The sequence below is a fragment of the Mchenga conophoros genome, linkage group LG7, assembly GCF_057382185.1.
Source record: "Mchenga conophoros isolate Kocher_MC1m ecotype Shallow Benthic linkage group LG7, M_conophoros_male_GT1.1, whole genome shotgun sequence".
NCBI lineage: Eukaryota > Metazoa > Chordata > Actinopteri > Cichliformes > Cichlidae > Mchenga > Mchenga conophoros.
Window position 1 is genome coordinate 1,959,560 of NC_140532.1, and position 20,661 is coordinate 1,980,220.

The 20,661-nt window shown below is 42.0% G+C and overlaps 3 protein-coding genes across 4 annotated transcripts; 2 read left to right on the forward strand and 1 right to left on the reverse strand.

Annotated features, from left to right (window-relative positions):
• Positions 1-734: 734 nt before the first annotated feature.
• On the forward strand, positions 735-7,984 carry LOC146569306 (fibroblast growth factor 6-like). The gene is made up of 3 exons (XM_085281491.1): positions 735-1,543; positions 2,115-2,218; positions 4,359-7,984. Exons 1-3 carry the CDS (start codon positions 1,198-1,200, stop codon positions 4,533-4,535), a joined length of 627 nt encoding a protein of 208 aa, XP_085137617.1. The 5' UTR covers positions 735-1,197; the 3' UTR covers positions 4,536-7,984.
• A 267-nt stretch (positions 7,985-8,251) lies between these two features.
• tigara (TP53 induced glycolysis regulatory phosphatase a) lies at positions 8,252-17,681 on the reverse strand. Of its 2 annotated transcripts, none has more exons than XM_085281493.1 (7): positions 17,566-17,681; positions 16,751-16,788; positions 16,514-16,635; positions 16,167-16,217; positions 15,954-16,064; positions 9,495-13,735; positions 8,252-9,356 (listed from the first exon to the last, which is right to left on the reverse strand). In XM_085281493.1, the coding sequence occupies exons 1-6, from the start codon at positions 17,634-17,636 to the stop codon at positions 13,340-13,342; spliced, it is 789 nt and encodes a 262-aa protein (XP_085137619.1). In that variant the 5' UTR covers positions 17,637-17,681; the 3' UTR covers positions 8,252-9,356; positions 9,495-13,339. The 2 variants fall into 2 exon arrangements, with proteins under 2 accessions (XP_085137619.1, XP_085137618.1); XM_085281492.1 differs by having other exon boundaries at positions 16,140-16,217.
• Positions 9,135-11,414, forward strand: LOC146569308 (fibroblast growth factor 23-like). The gene is made up of 3 exons (XM_085281494.1): positions 9,135-9,399; positions 9,711-9,814; positions 9,901-11,414. Exons 1-3 carry the CDS (start codon positions 9,186-9,188, stop codon positions 10,318-10,320), a joined length of 738 nt encoding a protein of 245 aa, XP_085137620.1. The 5' UTR covers positions 9,135-9,185; the 3' UTR covers positions 10,321-11,414.
• Positions 17,682-20,661: the final 2,980 nt, after the last annotated feature.

The following is a 20,661-nucleotide window of genomic DNA, read 5'->3' on the forward strand; positions in this document are numbered from 1 at the left end:
CTTAAAGACTCTACATGAGCGCTTCAAATGAACTTGGAAATGGTGCCATCCTTTGGAAATCTTGGGGAACTGATGTGTGCGAGAGAGCTGTTGGTGCGCAGCTGCGTTGGGCTCACTGACGCATGGACATACTGTTGGTGGCATTATCCATTACATGGAAAAGACGACAGGCTTTCATGTTACACGGAATGGCACGCCGACAATGTGCGCCGTTTCGTGACGGGCCTCTCCAGTGCTCCTCGTAGTTCTCACGAATGCGCCGTGAGAAATGCACGGCTTAGGGTATACGTGGAAAAACCTGACATGATTAAAATGACACGTTGGGCCTCCGTTACCCGGTCGTGCTGTTGAGTTCAGAGGCGCTCAGTGTCTTGTTCAAGGTCAGGGGGCGGATGCTAGCCTGCACTGAAGGCTTGAACCTTGATCTTTGCCGTTGATTGGTGCGAGCTCCCCGCTGGCTCTCTGGCCCAGCTGACATTTCAGTTTAGGCTTAAAAAAGCCTAGATTTGCTGGGGAAAAGTCTTAAACGTGGCAGGAAAGAAGAGCGACCAGCACAAGAGCCCTGTCATTGCTCTCCGGTGACAAGTGGGCCTGTTTTTACACCTTCCTTCTAAATAAGGAAGCGATCGGGTAGACATATGACCACCGACCCAATTTGGGAGCAGCCCGAGTGCCCGTCGCGTCCCATACCGCGGAACGCCAATAAGCTTTCTTCTCTTCCAGTTAGGCAGAAACAGCAGCTATCCCCCTCACATCTCCACAGACCTGCTGTTTTTTCTGCCTTTGCAATAACCCTGCGGGTGAAGTCAGCATGATGTCATCTAGGGATGCGATAGTCTTGGCGAGGTTGAAGGGTTTTTGGTGAGCGCAATATTCTGAACTCTTACCGAGAGAGAGAGGCTGTCAGAAAAGGGAGAGAGAGAGTGAGTGTGTGTGTGAGAGAGAGGGGCGCGGGGGAGCTGCAAAACATGGTAATCACCACCACCACCACCAACATCACCATCACCATCACCTCCAGCTCTGCCGCGCACTCTCCCGTCTCCTCTCCTCGTCTGCACCGGGGCTTGCGTTTCATGCCCAAAGCACTGATCTGTGCTCCAAAAATAACCCTCAGTCAGCATGCCGAAGGAAGCAAAACAAGAAGAGCGGTATTTTTAGGGTCATTAATTTTGACCACGTGGCCCGAAGGTAAACCGGATGGCCGTTGCGCAAAGGCTCCTCGTCAGTATGTCCTGCGAGGCCGGCACGCCGCACTGGACGCTGACCGCAGTGGTTCTCCTGGGCTTTCTGCTGGGGATCGTGTCAGCGTACCCTTTACCGAGCAGCAGGACAAATGCAACTTTACTGGAGAAACGATGGGAGACCCTCTTCTCGCGCTCTGTGCTCGGGATCTCCGGAGAGAAACCGGAGCTGAATTGGGAGAGTGACTATCTGCTGGGCATCAAAAGAGTGCGGAGGCTCTACTGCAACGTGGGCATCGGGTTTCACCTTCAGATCCTCCCCGACGGCAGGATAAACGGTGTACATAATGAAAACCAGTACAGTGAGTTATATCTCCACCAATGTAATGCAATAGACATAAAAGAGAGACGGTCAATAAGCATGGATCTGCGATGAGCAGGCTAGTCTATCCCCTCTATTCATTTGCATGATCGCGTCTCATCCGAGTCGGGGAGAGAACTGAATTTCTTCCACGGCAAAGACAAATCTGTTAAAGCACGTATCCATCAGTACTGAAAACCCCTCTTCCTCCCCCTCCTCCTCCAGCTCAACCATGTCACGAATGTATGGACGCTTTTAGACACAACTTATTTTTACGCAGCCCTCTGAGGGCGGTCCGGGAGACCAATAGCCGTGCACGCCGTGCAATTAGGACAGCTATTATTGCGATAACCACAATGCGCTAAATTAATGCGCCTGGATGCAAATGGAAGATGGGGTGAAAGATGCAGAACAAAGGCTCGGCATGCTGCGCAGCAACCTGCAAGGTTACACCCATAGACGCAGAGAAAGCACAATGCTACAGTGGCAAAACGCACGCACTTAGCCAGGATGCTCCTTTGGTATGTACCTCACTGCTCACTCTAACGTAACGCATCTTTGTCATGTATCAGGTCTAATAGAGATCTCGACGGTGGAGAGAGGAGTGGTGAGCCTATATGGAGTGAAGAGTGAGCTGTTTGTCGCAATGAACAGCCGTGGGAGGTTATACGGAACGGTAGGTATGCACAGTATTTCGTTTATTGTTCAGCACTGTTGGTTAATTGGATCCTGAAATCAGGACGCACTTGGAGCTCGATCCGCCTTTTTTCTGTTTGCCTGTCATAAATTGGAAAGAGACTCTTGCCTTATGTGGCTGCAGGGGAGCTGCACGCTACGGCCTGCGAAACCTATATTTCAGTTTCATCAGGAATTTCTAAAGCTATATTTAAAGCAAGTGTGCGAGGCCTGTTGGCCGATGGGTAAATAATGATGAGGTTAACAGATGAGGGATTTAGATCACAGGGCTGTACCGTGTGTGTGTGTGTGTGTGTGTGTGTGTGTGTCAGAGAGAAAGAGAGCAAGAGGAGGAGGGAAACCCCCCTGGTGACAAGAAACCTGTCAGCACAGTTGAAAATCGATTTTAATGGCAAATGGCGCAGCACACACATGTTGAGAGGCACATGGGCAGCACCTTCCACAGGCCTCCATAATCCTGCCCTTCAAACATGTTCACTTTATTTCTCTTGTTAAACATTTAATTCTACAAAAGACAATCTGTTCTTAAGAGTTTCCTGGCAGTTATTACTCATGACTTTGTTTGCTTGTTCTCCTCAACAGCCTTTGTGGTCTTTTGAAAATATGGATTCAGGATCCAATAAAACAAAATGACTCAGTGTTTTAAAGGCGCTGAAGATGCCTTGAGGTAGAGCAGGTTTTCTTTCAACATGGCAAGCAAGGTGACACATGGAAACCTCTGAGTTTCATCAGGGTTTTTATTGATAGCTGTCAGCTCAAGTCTTGTATTTGATATATTTTATATCCTCTGATTCTCTGAGGTTGAGCATTTTATTGCCTGAGGACCTCATCAGATGCTTTATAATTCTTCCTTTTAGTGTTTTGCAACTCCATCATCTCCTCCATTGCTTGACTTGGATAACTGGAGTACTCTGGGTCTTAATCAGAGTTTCAAGCTTGTGCATCTTATTATTGCCCAATGACCTCACATTCCCAATGTGATGGTAGCTAGAGCACAGTTTACATTCCTTTTATTTAGTTCGTCACTGAACTCCTCATCTGCTCAGGAAACACGTGCTTGTTTGAGCTGACGTGATCGGTTTGCTTTTAAGCACATTGATGACAGTTATTAGCTCCGAGTGGTGCGGGAAGGAACATTATGTTTAGTGGAGCCCTGCTGACACATGAATGTGATTGTGGAAAACATATTTGACAGACAGAATGTGAATCACTTATCTGGTCATGAGTGATGAAGCGTTAGCTTGAGAGCATGGTGATGATCTGATAAGAGACTGAATTAGGCCACATGGTCTCTGATGGCGAGTGTGACAGTTGCACACTGTGCAAGTCATGCATAGCCAGCTCAGCACAGCAGAGAAGGGTCAGATATTTCACAGTGTCAGATATTCAAAGACGAGCAGTTTTGTCTCCAAAATTGTTCTTATTTTATTTATTTGAGAATATTTGCTGGAGGTTTTAGGTCTGAAATATTGCATCTCAGAAAGCAATACTTGCAAGATTTGGAGTTAGATCAGATTGATAGCAGAAAGTAGGAGCAAGGCCTAGTATGGGTAATAATAAAAACCTGAAACCTTCAATGACTTATTGAGTTTTCAAGTTACCGGCTGACATTAAAAAAGCTCCGCTGGGTGGTTCCACAGAGCTGCAGTGGCTTTTCATTTAGTCAGGACAGCATTTTGGAGTAAAACACGTTTAATTCTTTATAGTTACTAAACACAGTCAGGTGGAAGCAGCCCCTCCCTGAGCCTGGTTGTGCCGGAGGTTTCTTCCTGTTAAAAGGGAGTTTTTCCTTCCCACTGTCGCCAAAGTGCTGCTCATAGGGGGTCATAGTTCATTGTTGTAGGGCCTACCTTACAGTATAAAGCGCCTTGAGGCGACTGTTGTTGTGATTTGGAGCTGTATAAATAAAATTGAATTGGATTTGACATAACTGTTTAAAGTAAATCCAAAAATCATTTTTTGAGTGCACAGCATTGCAGCGAAGTAACACAAACAACTGAAAAAATGATTCTTTAAAACCCACAACAGTGAGATTTCACTGTTTTTATTACTGTTCATTGCTCACAGTCTTATTTAAGCTTCAAACTTGTGTCTCTGTCCTGTCTCTTTGTCGCCTCCAGACAGTCTTCCACGACGAATGCAAGTTCAAGGAGAGCTTGCTCGCGAACAATTACAACGCCTACGAGTCTCTGGTTTACAGAGGATCCTACATCGCACTCAGCAAGCATGGCCGCGTGAAGAGGGGCAACAAGGCCACAACTGCCATGACTGTAACGCACTTCCTACCCCGAATATGACGAGCAAAAAGTGGCAATAACAAACGTATTTGCACATGTGGATTATCTCCCAGGTAACATAAATACCGTATACTACATACAAACACAAAAAAGACAAAAATGGACTATAAAATAAAGAAACACAGTTATATCTGATAGTATTTATTCAAACTTTATATGTATATTTGGGTAGTTTACTTTGTATTAGAAATGATCAAAAATGCCATTCTTTGCTGCTTTTGTGATTTTCATCCTTTTATGATATGAAGGGCACGGAGAGGCGTCGTTTGTCCCCTCTGGTTTTATGGGTGCTTGCTGGAATTGGTTGAGTTTTTGTCCTGTCGGTGGATGACAGCTCATCTTTTTCAAATGGATTTGTTATTACCTCAAAGCACCGTGTCCCAAGGATGTAGAAAATGTGTGCATGAAATTTTTACACAGAAGAATGCCTGTTTACTTCTAAGGTTTTTTTTGTTTGTTTTTGTTGTTGTCGTCGTCATCTATCAAGGACTATAGACATTTCCCACCCGTTGCATTTGCGTGTCTCTGTCACGGTCAGGGCAACTAGAGCACTTGAAAAAATAACGGTTGTTTTCTTCTTGCTTTGTCATGAGGTGGCGGTGCCTTGAATTCCTTCTTGCGGCCCCCCCTTACCCTTGCATGCGAGAAATGTGGTGCTCAAGTCAGAAATAGGAATGATACGCAAGTCATCACTCCCTCAGACACCACTGGGGGGGCTTTAGCCCAATTCCTAGAGGGCCAGAAGTTTTTTCACTTTATTTTCTTTCCATAATTAGATCAATTTAGTAAGCGAGACTCTACGCTGCACAGGACCCAGTGGAGCCTCTTGTTAAAAAGGAAAGCTGGATTTGGAGTCGCCATCACCTCCAAGGGAGCTTTGACAATCCCGGGGTTCGTTTGAACAGTTTTTGTAGCCGGATCATCAGTCCAAACTGAAAATGTGAATGTTTATGCATTGGCTTTCATCATGTATGCGGATTTGCCTGTTTTCTTCCTTTACATGGCGGAGGGACAGAATATCATAGACCTAACACTATGACGCAAAATACCCTCCATCTCTGCCTACTGTACATTTCCCCCGGTTCAAGTCGGTGCCGTCTGTTGCATCAGGCCTCTTACTCTACACTGCAAAGTTTATGTGACGATGAAGTTGGTTAAAGCAGCATGCTGAGTAAAATTACAGAGCAGGCACGGTCTGCTGCTTTAACTCGAAATAAATCGAGTGAAAAGCGACATTTACTCTCAGTTCAAGATCCTGGGATTTGCAAACGATCCTTACGGTGTCTCCGTTTTTGATATTTAGATAAAGCGGATCGTTTATGACAGAGTTTTTATGCATTCTTCAGATTGGTCACTGAGTCTCACAGGAGAGCGCCGAATATGAGCTGAACCAAAGGGTTACGTTAGTGATGTTCATTCAGGCTTTGCATATACAGCATATCATACTTGAATTTAACAACCTCTCATGCTCCTCTTTCTAATACTGTAATTTTCCATAGTAGAAACGAGAGGGCACAAGAAGCAAACAAAGCAAACGATAGCTAAGATGGACAGAGGAATCACTGAGTGTTTAAGTTGACGAACATGTGGATAATATCGGGTGAAATACCTGCGTGGCAGACTCGTGGGTCTCCTGTTAGTTAATCTTAGACTGGACGGTCATCGCAGGGACCTGAGAATCCTGTGCATCTGAGCCATTTTTGCGCAAAGGTCAGAGGCGTGGGCGATTTGCCCTCTGTGTTATTCGTGTAGCTGCGTTTCAGCCACGTCATTTTTGCTTTCTAAAGTTTAAAACCTGTTAGGCCATTTTCCTGATGAAAACAACGACAGTTCTCTTGTAATGTGCAATGAAAGTACTAATGATTTTCGCAACTTCTCAAGTATTTTAAATGCTGGAAGGAGGTGCTATCAAGCTGGCTTTGACCTTCATTATGCTACGAGTATAAGGCCAGCTCGGTGAAATATGATTAAAAGGAAGTAGCGAGGCACTTGTAGATATGTTATCATATTTTACCTCATGCCCTTTTAAACACTGACAGAATGTCTGTGAGCAATGGTTTATGCGCCCTTTAAGCTCCAGCTTCTGTCTAGTAGCAGAGACGAATGTGTGCGTAAGCACGTATGCATGTGTCCGACTGAGCACACTCCTGTCCTGTTCTGTTTCAGCCAGAACGACTGTAGCGATGATCAATTTACCTTAAGTCGGGAATGACGAGGCATTGTCCAGCCGTGCAAACTGACGCACGGTAGTAACGGAGAGGACAAAGATGAGAGCGACTGGAAGCAAAGCCAGTGAGTTGAGGGATGCGTGCAGCAGAAAAGCGCTGACTGTACAACAGCTATGTAGCAAAAGGCCTCGTGAAAAAGAATCAAACGCTTCCAGGAGAGGGGATGCTTATTTCTGAATACTGTGATCCAAGAGAGCAACTTGAAATGCCCAGGATGTCATGTGTGTATCTGAATACACCACTTATAAGTGTCTGTGGGGGATTTTGCCTTGAGCATCTTATTTGTCATTATGAGCGATCAGCCATCGAAGCAATGATCACATGTAGCTTTTTCTCTTGGCTGACCACATGAGGAAAAGGTCAGAGAGCTATTTTTGCTAATTTATCCAAAATATATAAAAGGTGCGTTTTTAATGGAGCGCAGAAGCAGTTAGCTGACGCGAAAGAATAAAAGCACGTGGTTTTGATGACGAGTAGTTTCTGTACGGCCCTGAGAGACACTGTCAGCACTGCAGGAACAGGAACGCCACAGCAGTTCCTCCAACATGATGCTTTCTGTTGAAATCGATATTGTGCACACACCAACTAAGCTTGGTTTTTACTTTCTAAGACTAAGGAAACATTTACTGTCGCAATTGTACGACTTTTGCATGTTGCTGTTCAGAGGCATAAAAGGTTGTATGATACCGCAGTAACGGAGAAAAGGTCCTTAACCTTTACTTCCTCAAGTCCTCATTATGCATGTAGTGTTCTGAACGGACTAGGTTTGTCTTACCCCTTTGATTAAGGATCCGGATCCAGGTCTGGGTTTTGCCATTGCGCTCATTATATATCTGTTCAGCTGGTTTCAAAACGTGTCGGTTCGTAGGGAACCGGAGGCCTGCGGGCGGCTCTGGGATCAGACTCCCGGTGTGCCACCGGCAGCCTTTGTGTTTCTCTCTCACTTTTCTATTCCTGCACTGAAAGGAGAGTACTTCCTCCGAGTCCACCCCCTCTTTTTTAACATATACCTCACCTTCTGCCTTAGTTCCGATTATTGAAATGATTGTAAATTAGTTTGAAACAACAGACTTCTCCAATCATTTGTTTCTGAAAAATATGATGATGAGTAAGTAAAATAATATATTGCAAATGGTTTTCCTTTTATTTTTGTACGTATGTGCTGTGCACAGCAGTCAACTGTATTCCTGAGACGATAATAAAATACGTTTTTGTAAAATCTGTTGCGAATCTTTTATTTTATTGTGTCTAAGTTACTTCACACGCGCATGACAGGAATGACGGCAAAGACCAGAAAATCCGAGAAAATCCGAGTACCAGCGCAAATGTTGAACCTGCAGCCAAAGTCTTTTTCATGAGTCAGTATGTAGCGCCCCCTCCTGGTGAAGAGGAAGGCACACTATGTATGTTTTTGGTTTTTTGCAGGTGTGGAAGCGTAGTTGCAAAGAAAATGGGTCAAGAATACAGCAGCCCTTTATGTTGATCTCATTTAAATTTTAATCTGAAAAAATATCATTTTTCTCCAATTACAATATAAGCAAAAACAAACACTAGCATCAGTTTGAATAGTGTGTGATTTCATTAAAGGCCATACAGTAACATGAATCTTCATTTTCCTCATGAATATGTGACATACTGCTAGTTTATATAGCTTCTGCTATAAATATATGCCATATAATCGCAGATCATCTGCACAATTTTCAATAAACATTACATTAGTATTCAAATGTAATCTTCCTTTGATGTTTGAGTTTGAAAGTTTTTTTCCATTTTAAATAGACATGAATAAGAATGAGGCCAGGCTTTCCAGGAATAATTACAGGGCGGGAACTCTTGTAAAAGATAACGAGAGCAGCGGAAGTGTGTGCAGTTTAATAATAAGCACAGGATAAATCATTTAGCCTGATACTGTGACGCAACAGAGGGCCAGTCATTAAGAAACGACCAATTTTAGACGAATCTAATTGATCTTTATATAACGCTTTCATAAATGTTACATTTCTAACAACACGTGAGGTCAAGTAACAAGAAATATGAGCAAAAATTGTGAAAACCCGTCATTAATGTCAAAGAATGACCGTCAGTCATTTCTTCTTCTGCACTTTCTTATCTCTAGACTTTAAGCTCTGTGCTAGATTTTGTTAGTTAAACTTGAACACATGAGAAATTTTACTTCCACGTAGGGGAGAAAACTGTTTTTTATGCATGTGTGATGCATCGTGTTTCCATACAGCTTACTTCAATTGCATCTAGGCAACCCTTAACTGCTGCAGCCAAGCTTGGAGTCATTTTGGTAAATGAGTTAGCCAGTTTATTGACCCTCTGTTTAAATAGACCCGTTGGACTTTCTCCTCCTCCAGTAGCGGACCACATACCATCCTGAACATTCGTGCTTTTAGAAGGCCTTTAATTGCCATCGATCATGCAACTGGCTTCCTTCTTAGTCATCCTGATTGCTGGACATGTGTCTGTACCAGTGGATTGTAGGCCAAGGCTCCAGGATTCAGAACAACTAGCTCAACATCAGCAGGGTCGATTGAACGCGGCAACAAATGCAGATCCATCTGCCGGTATGGGACGCTTCTACTCTGTGCTGAATGGATCAATGAGACACAGCATTTACAGCGGCTTTCTGGGTAAGTCTGCATATAAACACACAACTGGAACCGCTTATACAGACAATCCTCTGCAATAATAAAGGAAAATGTTAAGTATAACCGACTTTGCTTACTTGATTTTGAAGAGGGTAAATATCAGCTTTGGATCTGAAAGGAAGTTCAGGAAAATCAGAGAAAAACTGAACCAAACAAAACAAAAAAGAAAGTTTGAGATTAATTCTGTACATTTATAAACTTCAAAATATATTTTCAAATTTAAAAGCAGAATATTGTTAATCAAATAATTTTTCTTGTTACATTTGTTAATAGAAAATGTGCTTTTTTTTCAGTCACTTTGCCTGTGAGAACAGCTTCCAGCAACTTTGTGTCAATATTTGATTTGAGAAGAAAACATTTCATCTGCATGGACTTTAAGGGAAAGCTGTACATATCTGTGAGTATTGTTTTAGATGTTCTTAGTTTGAATGAAGTCACAAAGTGCCAAAAACAGACCATAAACATTTTCTTTCTACCAAACAGAGGCAAAGGGACAGAGAAGACTGTCTCTTCCAGGACATTTGGTTAGATTTAGTAAGCCACCATCATGTGTTTTACTCTACAAGCGGGAGAAGGCTGCTCAGACTACAAGGAGGTCATCTGCGAGTGGCACATGGCGAGCCGCCTGAACACTACTTAGCCCCGCTGAAGAGGCTCTTGAATCCCTCGGTTAAAAGACAGAGAAGGAGCGAAGAGGTGAACCCCTCTGATCCTTTACGAACAGAAGCAAATCCCTCACGTTCTGGAAAAGATCTCAGAGATGCAGATCACGTTCGGCCTGAACAGGCTCAGACAGGCGCTGTGTCTAAAGAGACCATCGCCTCCTGCGACGACCCCCTGTCTGTCTTACAGCCCAACGCGCCTGGAAGCCCTGTGAAGACTAACATTGCAGACCAAGCCTAAGTCGCGCAGCATCACTCATCCATAGAAGATATTTCCCGGGATAAATCTGGCTGACCATTAAGAGCCATAGAAACCTTAGTCCCTTATTTCTAGACCTGGTTGAAAAGGTCTGAAAAGACCTGTTGATTAGAGGCCGAACTGACATCTAAACTCTGCACAGTCGTCGAGGCTGAAGTCGGTTCCAAAGCAAAAGTTTATTGGACACAGATAACAGCCGTCGCTTCAGTGATGCACATGCAGGTGTCTGTTTTTGTTTGTTGGGATGTGAAATGGTTGGACAGTAAAACAGTGTCTGCTTCAGGTCCACAACTAGAATTAGTGGATTGTCTTTTTCAAAATATTAAAACACATCTATGCTATTTATATATGCATATATCTACACGTAAGCAGGTTATGTCTCGGTGTCTGATGCATGGTGTGTGAGCTTCTCACAGGGTGGGCAGCATGTCAGTGCTGCCTGACAGTAACAGTGAGCGGCTTTGAATCTGCTGGTCGTCTGAGGAGTTTGCACCGTCTCAAAAAAGGAAGATCACGTTTCTAATGAACTCAAACGGTGCCTTTGCACTTGTAAAGTCATGCTTTGCTGGGTGGGGAGATACTGACCTTCCTGGAGTTTTTATGGAGCTAACCCTTTTGTATGTACTCATAAACCAAGTTACATCACAGGGGCTCGTGCAGGTCTCCTGTTTGAAGATAATGGTCTGGGAACACTCGACATAAGTTTGGTCCAGTTTGCTGCTGTCCTTTAACCTCTTTGGTGAGGAGAATTTGAACCTCTGGGTCAGATATGTCAATATTTGTTCAAATAATTGTTTAAATCATCCAACAACTCTTGAAGTGTTGCTGAAAAACAGCAACAAGAACAACAAAAAGACGAATGATGCTGTTGTGACTGGGAAAAAATATCTCCTGTATGCAGCTTCCATAAAAATGTCAAAAATGTATCAGGTGCTGGACACCAACAGTCACAGCAATACAAACGTATTTATTTATTGAGCTGTTTTAATGACGTCCTTGCTCGCCTACTGTTTTATTATTTATATATATTGGTTGGTGTATCATTTCTGATGTTAATAAAATAAATTGTAAGTATCTGGAACATCTTTTGCTTCTTGTTTTAAGCAGAAGATGAGTCATTTTCAAACGCACGGCTGAGACATTTCTCATGTGCATTATTGTCAGATTACGTCCTCCTCCTCTAAGATGCCTGTCAAACGAAAATAAACGGGATCTGCAAACGTGGAAGTCCCAGTTAGCTGAAAGCATTTGAGTGATTTAAGATTAAAACACTCTTTTAAAATCTTACTGACAATAAGTGTCACACAGTTCTCATGAAGGCAGCAAAACCGAACAAAAACAACTAAAATGACCTAAATAATGAAGCCCACTTACAGGAATGAAAATTAAAGGTACGCAACATGAAAAGATGAATAAATAACAGAGTCATTCCTACTATTCGGTGCCATTTCAGTGTGATCACTCTTCATCAAAAAATACAAAATTTTGAATTATTTTAACATTTCATCTAAAAGAGGGATTTTCAACCTATAAGAAAAATGTATTGGTCCAGCTAAGGATATTATATTATAATATTTTTTAAAATCAAAGTCTTTACCCATGACGTGCCAAATGTCCACCCTGTTACAGGACATTCAATTTTCTATTAATAACTGTTTTGAATACACAGTTATAGTAATATTTACATTTTCTAAAAGCTACAATGTCCCTTTTTAAAATCTGCAAGGAAATTTCATGTTACAGTGCATAGCAATAACAGGGGTGACGGTAACAGGGGGGAGATTTTATGCTAAACTTAGCCATTACTACTAGTATGATGAACAACAAGCTAGTACATGGTGACCACTAAGAACCATTTTTAACATGTTTATTAGCCATATTATAAAAATTACAAAAAAAAAATTGTTTCCACTATTATAAGCGTAACAGGTTGGACGTGTTATGCTTTGCCACATTACAAAATCTTGCTAAAACATTGAAAAAAGGGTTGATTAAAGAGTGGTACTTACTCGTCTTCTTCTTGAAAGTTTTCCCTCCAAAATATGTTACATCCGGGAGTGTCATGTGACTAAAAGAATAATCAGGTGATGTGTTCTATGGAATTCTTATCAGAGTAACAGGGGTGACAGTTGATTCAGGGACACAACATTTTTTAAAGATTTTAAGTATTAAACATGCATTAATAATAAAAAAGAACATTTGATGAGGAACATTAGAAATAAGCCAATCCAGAAATGATGAAAAATCTAGATTTATTTATTTTTTTTAAGTTATATTTGTAACTGAAGTCGAGCAAGCATGACTGGGGACATAGTACTTTAGTGACTTGTGCTAAAATAAAAGTAATTTACTTTTAATGTATTTATCCTGTGTATATATCAATGTGTTCTATGGTAGAGGGGGGTTAAACATACAAGAAAATGGTTTAGAAATAAGCATTAGACAAGTTTTACACTAAATATACCATATTATGTCATTAGGACTCAAATGGCACCGAATAGTAAGAATGTCCCAACAACCAGCTGAGTTTATTGAAACGACTTTATCAGGAAAGAACCATCACAGGTGCAAACGTCCATTTTTACATCAGTAAAGCATTTCAGTAGTCGCACACGCCACAGACTCCTTTAGCTAAGAAACAGCAGCTTTTACTCTAAATAAATGTGTGGACTGAAAAACAGCCACACAGAGTCCGTTCACGCGTTCCACAGTTTAATGGGCTCGTAACATTCGTCCGTCCTTGTTGACTCAAGTGTTAATTCACAACAATGGGAAAGGAACTGATTTCCAAAGAGTAAACACTACTCCGAGTTCTTGTGCAGATTTCTGGACCCCTACAGGAGAAATTCAGAAACGAGGCCTCGCTAAACCACAGAGTCGCCCACGTATGTAGCAACGAACAGCCAGACAATAACAACGCGATGACGAAATTTCCTGCAACACAAACGATCCGAGGCTTTAATTACTGTTTAAACGAACCCTAAGAAAAGGACGTAACAGGTCACGATCTGCGTTTCACGTGGTCCCCTCTGTGGATAAAAACACAGCGGATCCCTGATAATATGAACTCGTCGTCTTGTTTCCTCACGGTTATTATAAACCGACAAAGGCCCGTGTTCGGACTCAGAGAGAACACGTGTGCTTGATCAGAACCCAGAGGTAAGCGGCAGTGCAATTCCTCCACAAAGTAGCGCACCACCACGCACATGTAAGCCCCATGGGTGACCACCAAAGCATGGACGGGGATATCCTTGACCCCATCGTCGGCCTTCCCCTCAGTAGGAGTCGTCTGTGACGGAGCAGGTAACGACGAGTCGTCCTGCCCTCTCTCGCTGAAGTGTTCGGCCCCAATTTGCTGAAGCATTTTCTCCAGAAACTCTTTGAACCGCATCTTCACCTGAGCAGAGCAAAAATCTGTTATGAAAAGTTCTCCTGCTTCTATTGTTGTACATACTGTAGAATGAGACCCAGGCTTCCTACGGAGCTGAGGGATAAAGGTTAAAGGTCGTTTTATTCATAGTCACGTCCTTTGGTATAAAAACTGCACATCTTTCTGATGCAACAACCTGCAACTTGTTTAAAAAAGGGAGGGAGCAGGCCTTTTGCAGAGGATTTGAGTGCTCTGTGCTTGTGTCAAATCTATATTTGAAGATCAGCGTCACCATCACGATGTGCTGGTCACGTCCTGGATTTGACCAGAGTTCATGTCCAAGCTAGAACATAATGGACGAAGTCTGACGAGGTATCTTGGAAATAGAACATCCTTCCCTCCAACAACCCCTCCTCCTCTCTCTCTCACACACACACACACACACACACACACACACACACACACACACACACACACACACACACACTCAGTTCAGACATTCAGTCATGCAAAGAAGACAATGATATGCTAATCATAACTTTATAGAGCTAGGAGGTGAATGCTTCCTGCCACCTAGTGGAAGTATGTGTACATTACACCAAGATACCTGGTATCAATCCAGAGTGTGCGGAAAGATTTAATTTTAGTGTAATATGTGCAAAAGATCCCACTTTAGAAAAAAAAGCTTAAGTGGGATCTTTTGCATCAGAAACATATTTGAAGGAATATATAAAGGAACTGGGCAGCACGGCGGTGAGCTGGTTAGCACTGCAGCCTCAGTTCTGTGTCTCTCTCTGTCTTTGCTCAGACCGGTGACCTGTCCAGAGAATAGGCTCCAGCCCTGAACTGGATGAGCGTTAGAGGATGGATTGAAGATGAAGAAGAGAGCAAACAGAGATACGAGGAAACTCAGGAAAGAAATAATCTACAGACAATTCTGCGATGGAATCAAAATGTTGTAGTTCGTGACCTGTGAGTACTTCGAACTCGAGACTTCATTTTAATCTTAACTAAACAACTGTAAAACTTTATGGCTATATCGTGCTGGAACCAAGTACTCAAATGCACCTTTGTGACTGATCTTTATACACGATGTGTTACCAGGAACCACATTAACACACAAACATGAAGTAAATAAATAAATAAAACCAGAGGCCTGTGCTAAGAAGCAAGATTTCATATTATATGGGCAACGTCAGGGCTAACCCTGGGTTTTCTGTATGTCCACGCTAACCTATGCTAACCTGCTCCAAAGCAGGTCCGGTTGACCAGCTGACCAATCGATTCTCTATTTGCATCACTGTGAGGGTCTAAAGTTTTTCAGCAGCATCTAATATCTTTGCATTTCCCTGTTGAGCAGTACGAAATATACATTCTTAGATAGAGCTTATTTTTTCCTGTTGGCTGCAAACAGTTTTACAACTAAAGCATGAACACATGATCCCATCTATTTGTATCCCACTTGCTGTCCTTATATCAAATGTGCGTTTCAAACCAAGGCTGCAGCTGAAAGGATGAAACATTTATTTAATCAAACAGTTGATTATAATCCATCATATTTTCCCATGTTTTGATGACTAACTCAGCACTATTAATACTAAAGTGCTCTTCCACTCACGCTGCTGTGCTGTGTTTAACTTCTTCATGTTTTTGCTATTATATAATTCTCTTTGTAAAATCAGCTGATCAACTGCTGGTATTCTTATGCATAGCTGTGATTGGTCAGATGCTGCCAACACCACATCTTTCATGTGAATGCGGGTGGGAAACCCTCGGTAACTAAACGAGTTGACAGCCAGCTTTATGTGACCGCTTATCCTTACTGCCGATGATAGCGTGTATCCAGATAAAAGAAAGATACCCTGGGTATGTTGAGCCGCTCTATGGTTCAGGGGTCGGGTTCAAAAGATTACAGATGTTATTAATGTCACATAAATAACAGAAAACCAGATAATCAGCAGGGATGCAAGGACCTGACATCAATAGGGTGACTTTTATGGCCCGTGTTTATCACCAGTGCCACATCTATTTTTGAGATGAAGAGTGGAAAAACAATAGAACTGTGAGTGTTTTTCATCTTTTTGTTTTTAGCATTTTGTTGTTTCCCAAGAATAAAAAGAAAGTAAATAATTCAGTCTTGGCAATAGGCCTGAATATTACTTATTTTTTATATTATTTTCATTACCAGTGATCCAGAATTTCACCAAGACTCTCTCCTTTTACAATAAGACAACCTCAGCCTCACCTGCTCCTGCGTCTCTCCTCCCGGAGGTGTGAAGCCTGGAAACGTCTGACCAGCCGCCTCGGCCATGTCTTTGACGTCCTGTAACCGCCTCCCTTCAGCTATCCCAAAGCTCTGAAAGATCAACTTATTCATTGGCACGTAAACATCTGATCAATAAGTTTTCTCGTAAGTTTTGAGGTCACTCGCCTTTTCTATAAGCAGAGGGTCACACACCATTTCTAGAGCGGAACAGCTGCTGTTGTGCTTCATTATTGTTTCGGTGGTCTGGATGGAAAAACAAAAACAAAATGTAATCTGATTACAGAGAGGAGGAGGGTGGCTTTTATAAGTCTGCCACGAGTACTCAGTCAGAATTACATAAGTGCTCAGTGTTCAAAGGTCCGACTGCATTTATCTTCTAACTGAGCCTTCATTTAGATCTCATCTCCACACCTGTGAACTTTTATGACACACAGAAACAAATCCACAGACTCACAAGATAAAATAAATCAATCAAACTGGATCTTTTGAAAGGCCAGACGCTTTTTTTACACTGCTGTTGTATAAGGTTCATAGTTTACCTGTTTTGCCCGCAGCATGTTGCTAACAAACACGTTGGTGAACTTGACATGGGCGAGGTATCGCCCTGCAGCTTCTGCCTGCTGCAGCCCAGCCTCAGACAAAGGTGCGTCTATAGCCTGGCCTGGGTGGAAGGAAAAGGGGAAATTAGAATAAAGCAGCTCCCTTATTCTATTTTTTTTTTACCCAAAACAAGTAATTTTATTCTAATGAAACAAATATTTAGAATCATTCTTTACCTTGCAGCAGACCATCTTTGTTGTACTGAGTTTCCCCACTGTAGGAAATAAATGACAGGAGATAACACTGACAGAGTTTGGTGCTCAACAGGCACTCGTTTGATTTCACATCTGTTACCACATGAATGCAAATCTTTTATTACGTGTTGCTCACAGCCATGACGTTCTGTATGCCCAAAGCTGTACTTATACTTTTAATGGCGACTGGCTACTAACACGTCTTTTTGATGATTCAGTTATTTTGAATCACTTAATCAAAATGGCCAAAATAAATGCATAAATCAACAAATGTCAGGATAAAAAGAAATTCACAAGTTCTCAGTTACAGATTGAACCCCAGTGACACGCAAACTGCAAATAAATTACAAAGACAACAAACATTTGGAGTCTGCACTGCTAATTTTGATTTTATTTTCATGGTATCTTCGGACAATATGTGGTGTGTGTAAGTGGTTTTACCTTTGACCCACAAAAATCCGTTTTTTGTTTTTGTACATGAATGAACCTTTATTGTTCCGCGTTTATTCTGCCCCCTGGTGGCCATCGTGAAACGTCGCACAGACTAAACAAACGGTACAAACCCGCTGGGAGAGTCACAGTCTTATCATATATTCTTATCATATATTCCTCGTTTCAGCTTAGAAGCCGCTCTCCGTGAACTCCGGTTAAGACCACGATAGAAATAAACAGTCCGTCACTGCTACACGTTTTAAAACCCCTCCAAACACGACAGACTGAAGTCTGTCAAAGTACAAGTCGCGCCCCTCGGAACCCTGTGGTGCTGAACTTCATATATTATCGTCGGATGAACTTACTGTCGAACAAGGGTCAGCCCAAATGTTAGCGTTTTCATGCTGCGGAAGGCAGAGACCGGGTAAAGACGCATTACTCATTGCACGAGTCTCACGGTGACGGAACATGGGAACACTGGTTTATGGCGTCAGGGTGAAATTACAGCTGCCCACAGAAGCGCATCACCCCCACAGATATATTTAGCCCGACACCATCCACTGCACGCTTGTAGGGTACAGATCTTATTATGAAGATGAACTCTGGAAAGGTGTCGACACACCTGTGATCAGTCACTGACTACGACATCCAGGGGAGATTATTTGAGCAGCTACTGAGATTGGGAGTTTTTCTTAAAGAGAGTCCAGGTTACAAAAGATTTAGACGTGCACATTATACTACTACACAGGTAGCTTATAGTACAAAAGTTGTTTAATCGAAATATATTTCAAGTACCTAAAGTAAAGCTAAAATTACATAATAGTAAATAATAAGAAACAAACAAACAGGATGTTTATCTGTTTGTAGGATATCAGTTATTTCTGGGGCCACATGCAAATCGGTCATATTTTCATGTACACGTTGTCAGATTCTGCACTTTTCTGTGTCAACAGAAAAAAAAGGCTGAATTGTAAACAAATTGGTGACTTTGAGTTTGTGTCAAAGCCTCAAGCTTCTGAAAAGCTGCAAACTTGTTTAACTCAAAATGTGCTGACTTCAAACAGTCGGAGTAGGAGCTGTAAATCTTTAATGCGTAACATCATCAGTAAGGAAGATCGCATATTAGTGTAAAAGCACCTAATGCAACTGTCAGTGACAGGAGGAGCGGTACATTTGCAAAAAATCATCATGGACCGGACCAGGCACGTGCAGAGGGTGGGGGGCGGAAGGGGCTTGAGCACGTGCCCCTTTCCTGATGGGTGCCCCAGGTGCCCTTTTTCCTGTCTGTGCCCCTCAACAATAATATTTAACAATTAATCACAGTTTTGCTAAATAAAAGGGTCTAGCTTGCATCAGTCACATGACTATCATTAACCAATCCTCGCACTTGACGGCAGAGCGCGCTGGTTACGAGCCGGGAATGAGCTCGAAAGAGCACGCGCATTTTTTGCCGTTTGAGCGACCGCAAACCTTTCAGGAAGGCTTATATTTCACTAAATATAAATAATATAAATGATAAATTATTAGATTGTGAATAATCTAATATGCATATCCACATAATTATGGATTATTATAATTATGATTAAAAACACACACACGTGTTTTTAAAGAAAATGCATTAAGAAACAGATTATATTACATTTATATTTCAAATATGATAAAATGCTGATTTTACAGCAGCAACATTGTATCTCATTTAATAAACTTTCTGCCTGCACAGAGTGGATAGTCAAACAAACTGAATCGCCATAAATACATTATTTTATATTTATTACTTAATTGTTTTATACTCGTTACTTTATTATTGTAGCACTAGGAATAAACAATAAGGGAAGGATTCTGGATCAGCACTATGATTCAAACTTGTGGCCATAGTATGTACAGAATCATTGAGAAGGTATAAAATGTCACTGTATGTGCGTGTTTTATGTGTATAGATTTCTTTGAATTATTACTCATGATATAATATTGTCCAGACAGGCTCTGCAGGACACGAGGAGGAAACAGTGACAGAAGGCGCTGTGTGAGGCAGCGGATCCGTCAGCAGCTGGATTACAAAGAGCACAGGTCACAATGACACCTGCACCAGTTGTTGCATTGCATTCAAGTATAAAAACAATAATAAACACAATGTTTTCGTTCTCTAACATTTTTCTATCATTACTTTATTATGGATTAGGTGGAGGAGTTTTTAAGTGTGGATAACTCAATAATAGATTAATTCAGTAGCAGTTTGTGCCTCGTTCTCAGATGGACAGGAAGTGGAGAGTGACAGATGAGACGAGGAGATGGAAGAGAGGCAAAGAGTGAGTCGCAGGCAGAGCGAGTTTACGTCTCACAGTTTTGTTGTCTTATGGTTCCAAGTGCTGTCACCATTCTTTACATTTTATTATTATCTCATAACTTGTTTAATCGGCTACCATCTCTCCTGTGGACTCTTTAATGTCTACCTTCTCAGATCAACACGGCCCTGCCCTCCAGCAGCAGCAACTCCTCAACAGCAACATTGTATCCATCAGTAAAACTGTCACAAGGCGGGATGGACTCATGTGCAGACAAGGGAAGCTAAATGCAGTTCCTTTTATTAACACACAACACCAGGTGCAACTATATACAGGTGAGAGCGAGGGGGGAATCCAGAGGGGCACAGGGGAGGTCCGGAAACAGGGGCTCTTCACACAGTTCCAAAAACACAACACACCAGCAACTCAGCTCGCCCAGGCCTCCAAGGGAAAGAGAATCCAAGGTTACTCAGTAGTCCAGCAATGAGATGTTTCCAGCTACTGCCTTAAGTAGTGGACGCTGGTGAAGTGATGAGCCACGGGTGCGAGGGCCAGGGGCGGGAGCCCGCAATGAGCTCCGCCCAGGCGACACACAGCGAGAGGGAAAGGAAAACAAGAAACATAGCCAACCTGGGTCAGCCGGGCAGACACGGGGACCATGACAAAAACATACATTTGCTTTGCATTGACCCCACCTGATGACAGTGATATAGTTTGATGCGTTTCCATATTAGATTCTTCATGAACGTGTTGTTGCTCTTCAGCCTGGTTCTAGGTGCCCCTTTTTAACTTTGAGCACCTGCCCCTTTAAACATCTCTGCACGGCCCTGGATTGGACTAAGGATATTATCCAAGGCAAAGGATGGTCAGAGTTTCTGTTTGAGAAAAACATGTTTTTAGCATAAATATTGACCTTGCATATTACCAGCCATTATGCCTGTTGTCATAATTTTAGGAAGACAGAGTGAACTTAAATCCCACGTATGCAGTTATATGATGCTAACAATGTCCAAAATGTTTTTTGATAACTTAATTTTATAAAAAAAAGGAAAATTGTATTATAGTAGGACAATGTATATCGAAAATCCTATAATTATTTTATACTAATAATGTTATACCTACATTTAAAATAAAGACCAACTGGGAACGTGATTTTTTTTGGCGTAGATGTTAAAAACA

Coding starts and splice junctions, on each gene's coding strand:
- LOC146569306 (XM_085281491.1), top strand. CDS start 1,198: ATGGCCGTTGCGCAAAGGCTCCTCGTCAGTATGTCCTGCGAGGCCGGC. Junction 1,544..2,114: donor ACATAATGAAAACCAGTACA/GTGAGTTATATC, acceptor GTCATGTATCAG/GTCTAATAGAGATCTCGACG. Junction 2,219..4,358: donor GTGGGAGGTTATACGGAACG/GTAGGTATGCAC, acceptor TGTCGCCTCCAG/ACAGTCTTCCACGACGAATG.
- LOC146569308 (XM_085281494.1), top strand. CDS start 9,186: ATGCAACTGGCTTCCTTCTTAGTCATCCTGATTGCTGGACATGTGTCT. Junction 9,400..9,710: donor CATTTACAGCGGCTTTCTGG/GTAAGTCTGCAT, acceptor CTTTTTTTTCAG/TCACTTTGCCTGTGAGAACA. Junction 9,815..9,900: donor AGGGAAAGCTGTACATATCT/GTGAGTATTGTT, acceptor TCTACCAAACAG/AGGCAAAGGGACAGAGAAGA.
- tigara (XM_085281492.1), bottom strand. CDS start 17,636: ATGCGTCTTTACCCGGTCTCTGCCTTCCGCAGCATGAAAACGCTAACA. Junction 16,218..16,513: donor ACATGCTGCGGGCAAAACAG/GTAAACTATGAA, acceptor TTTTCCATCCAG/ACCACCGAAACAATAATGAA. Junction 16,065..16,139: donor ACCCTCTGCTTATAGAAAAG/GCGAGTGACCTC, acceptor TTGATCTTTCAG/AGCTTTGGGATAGCTGAAGG.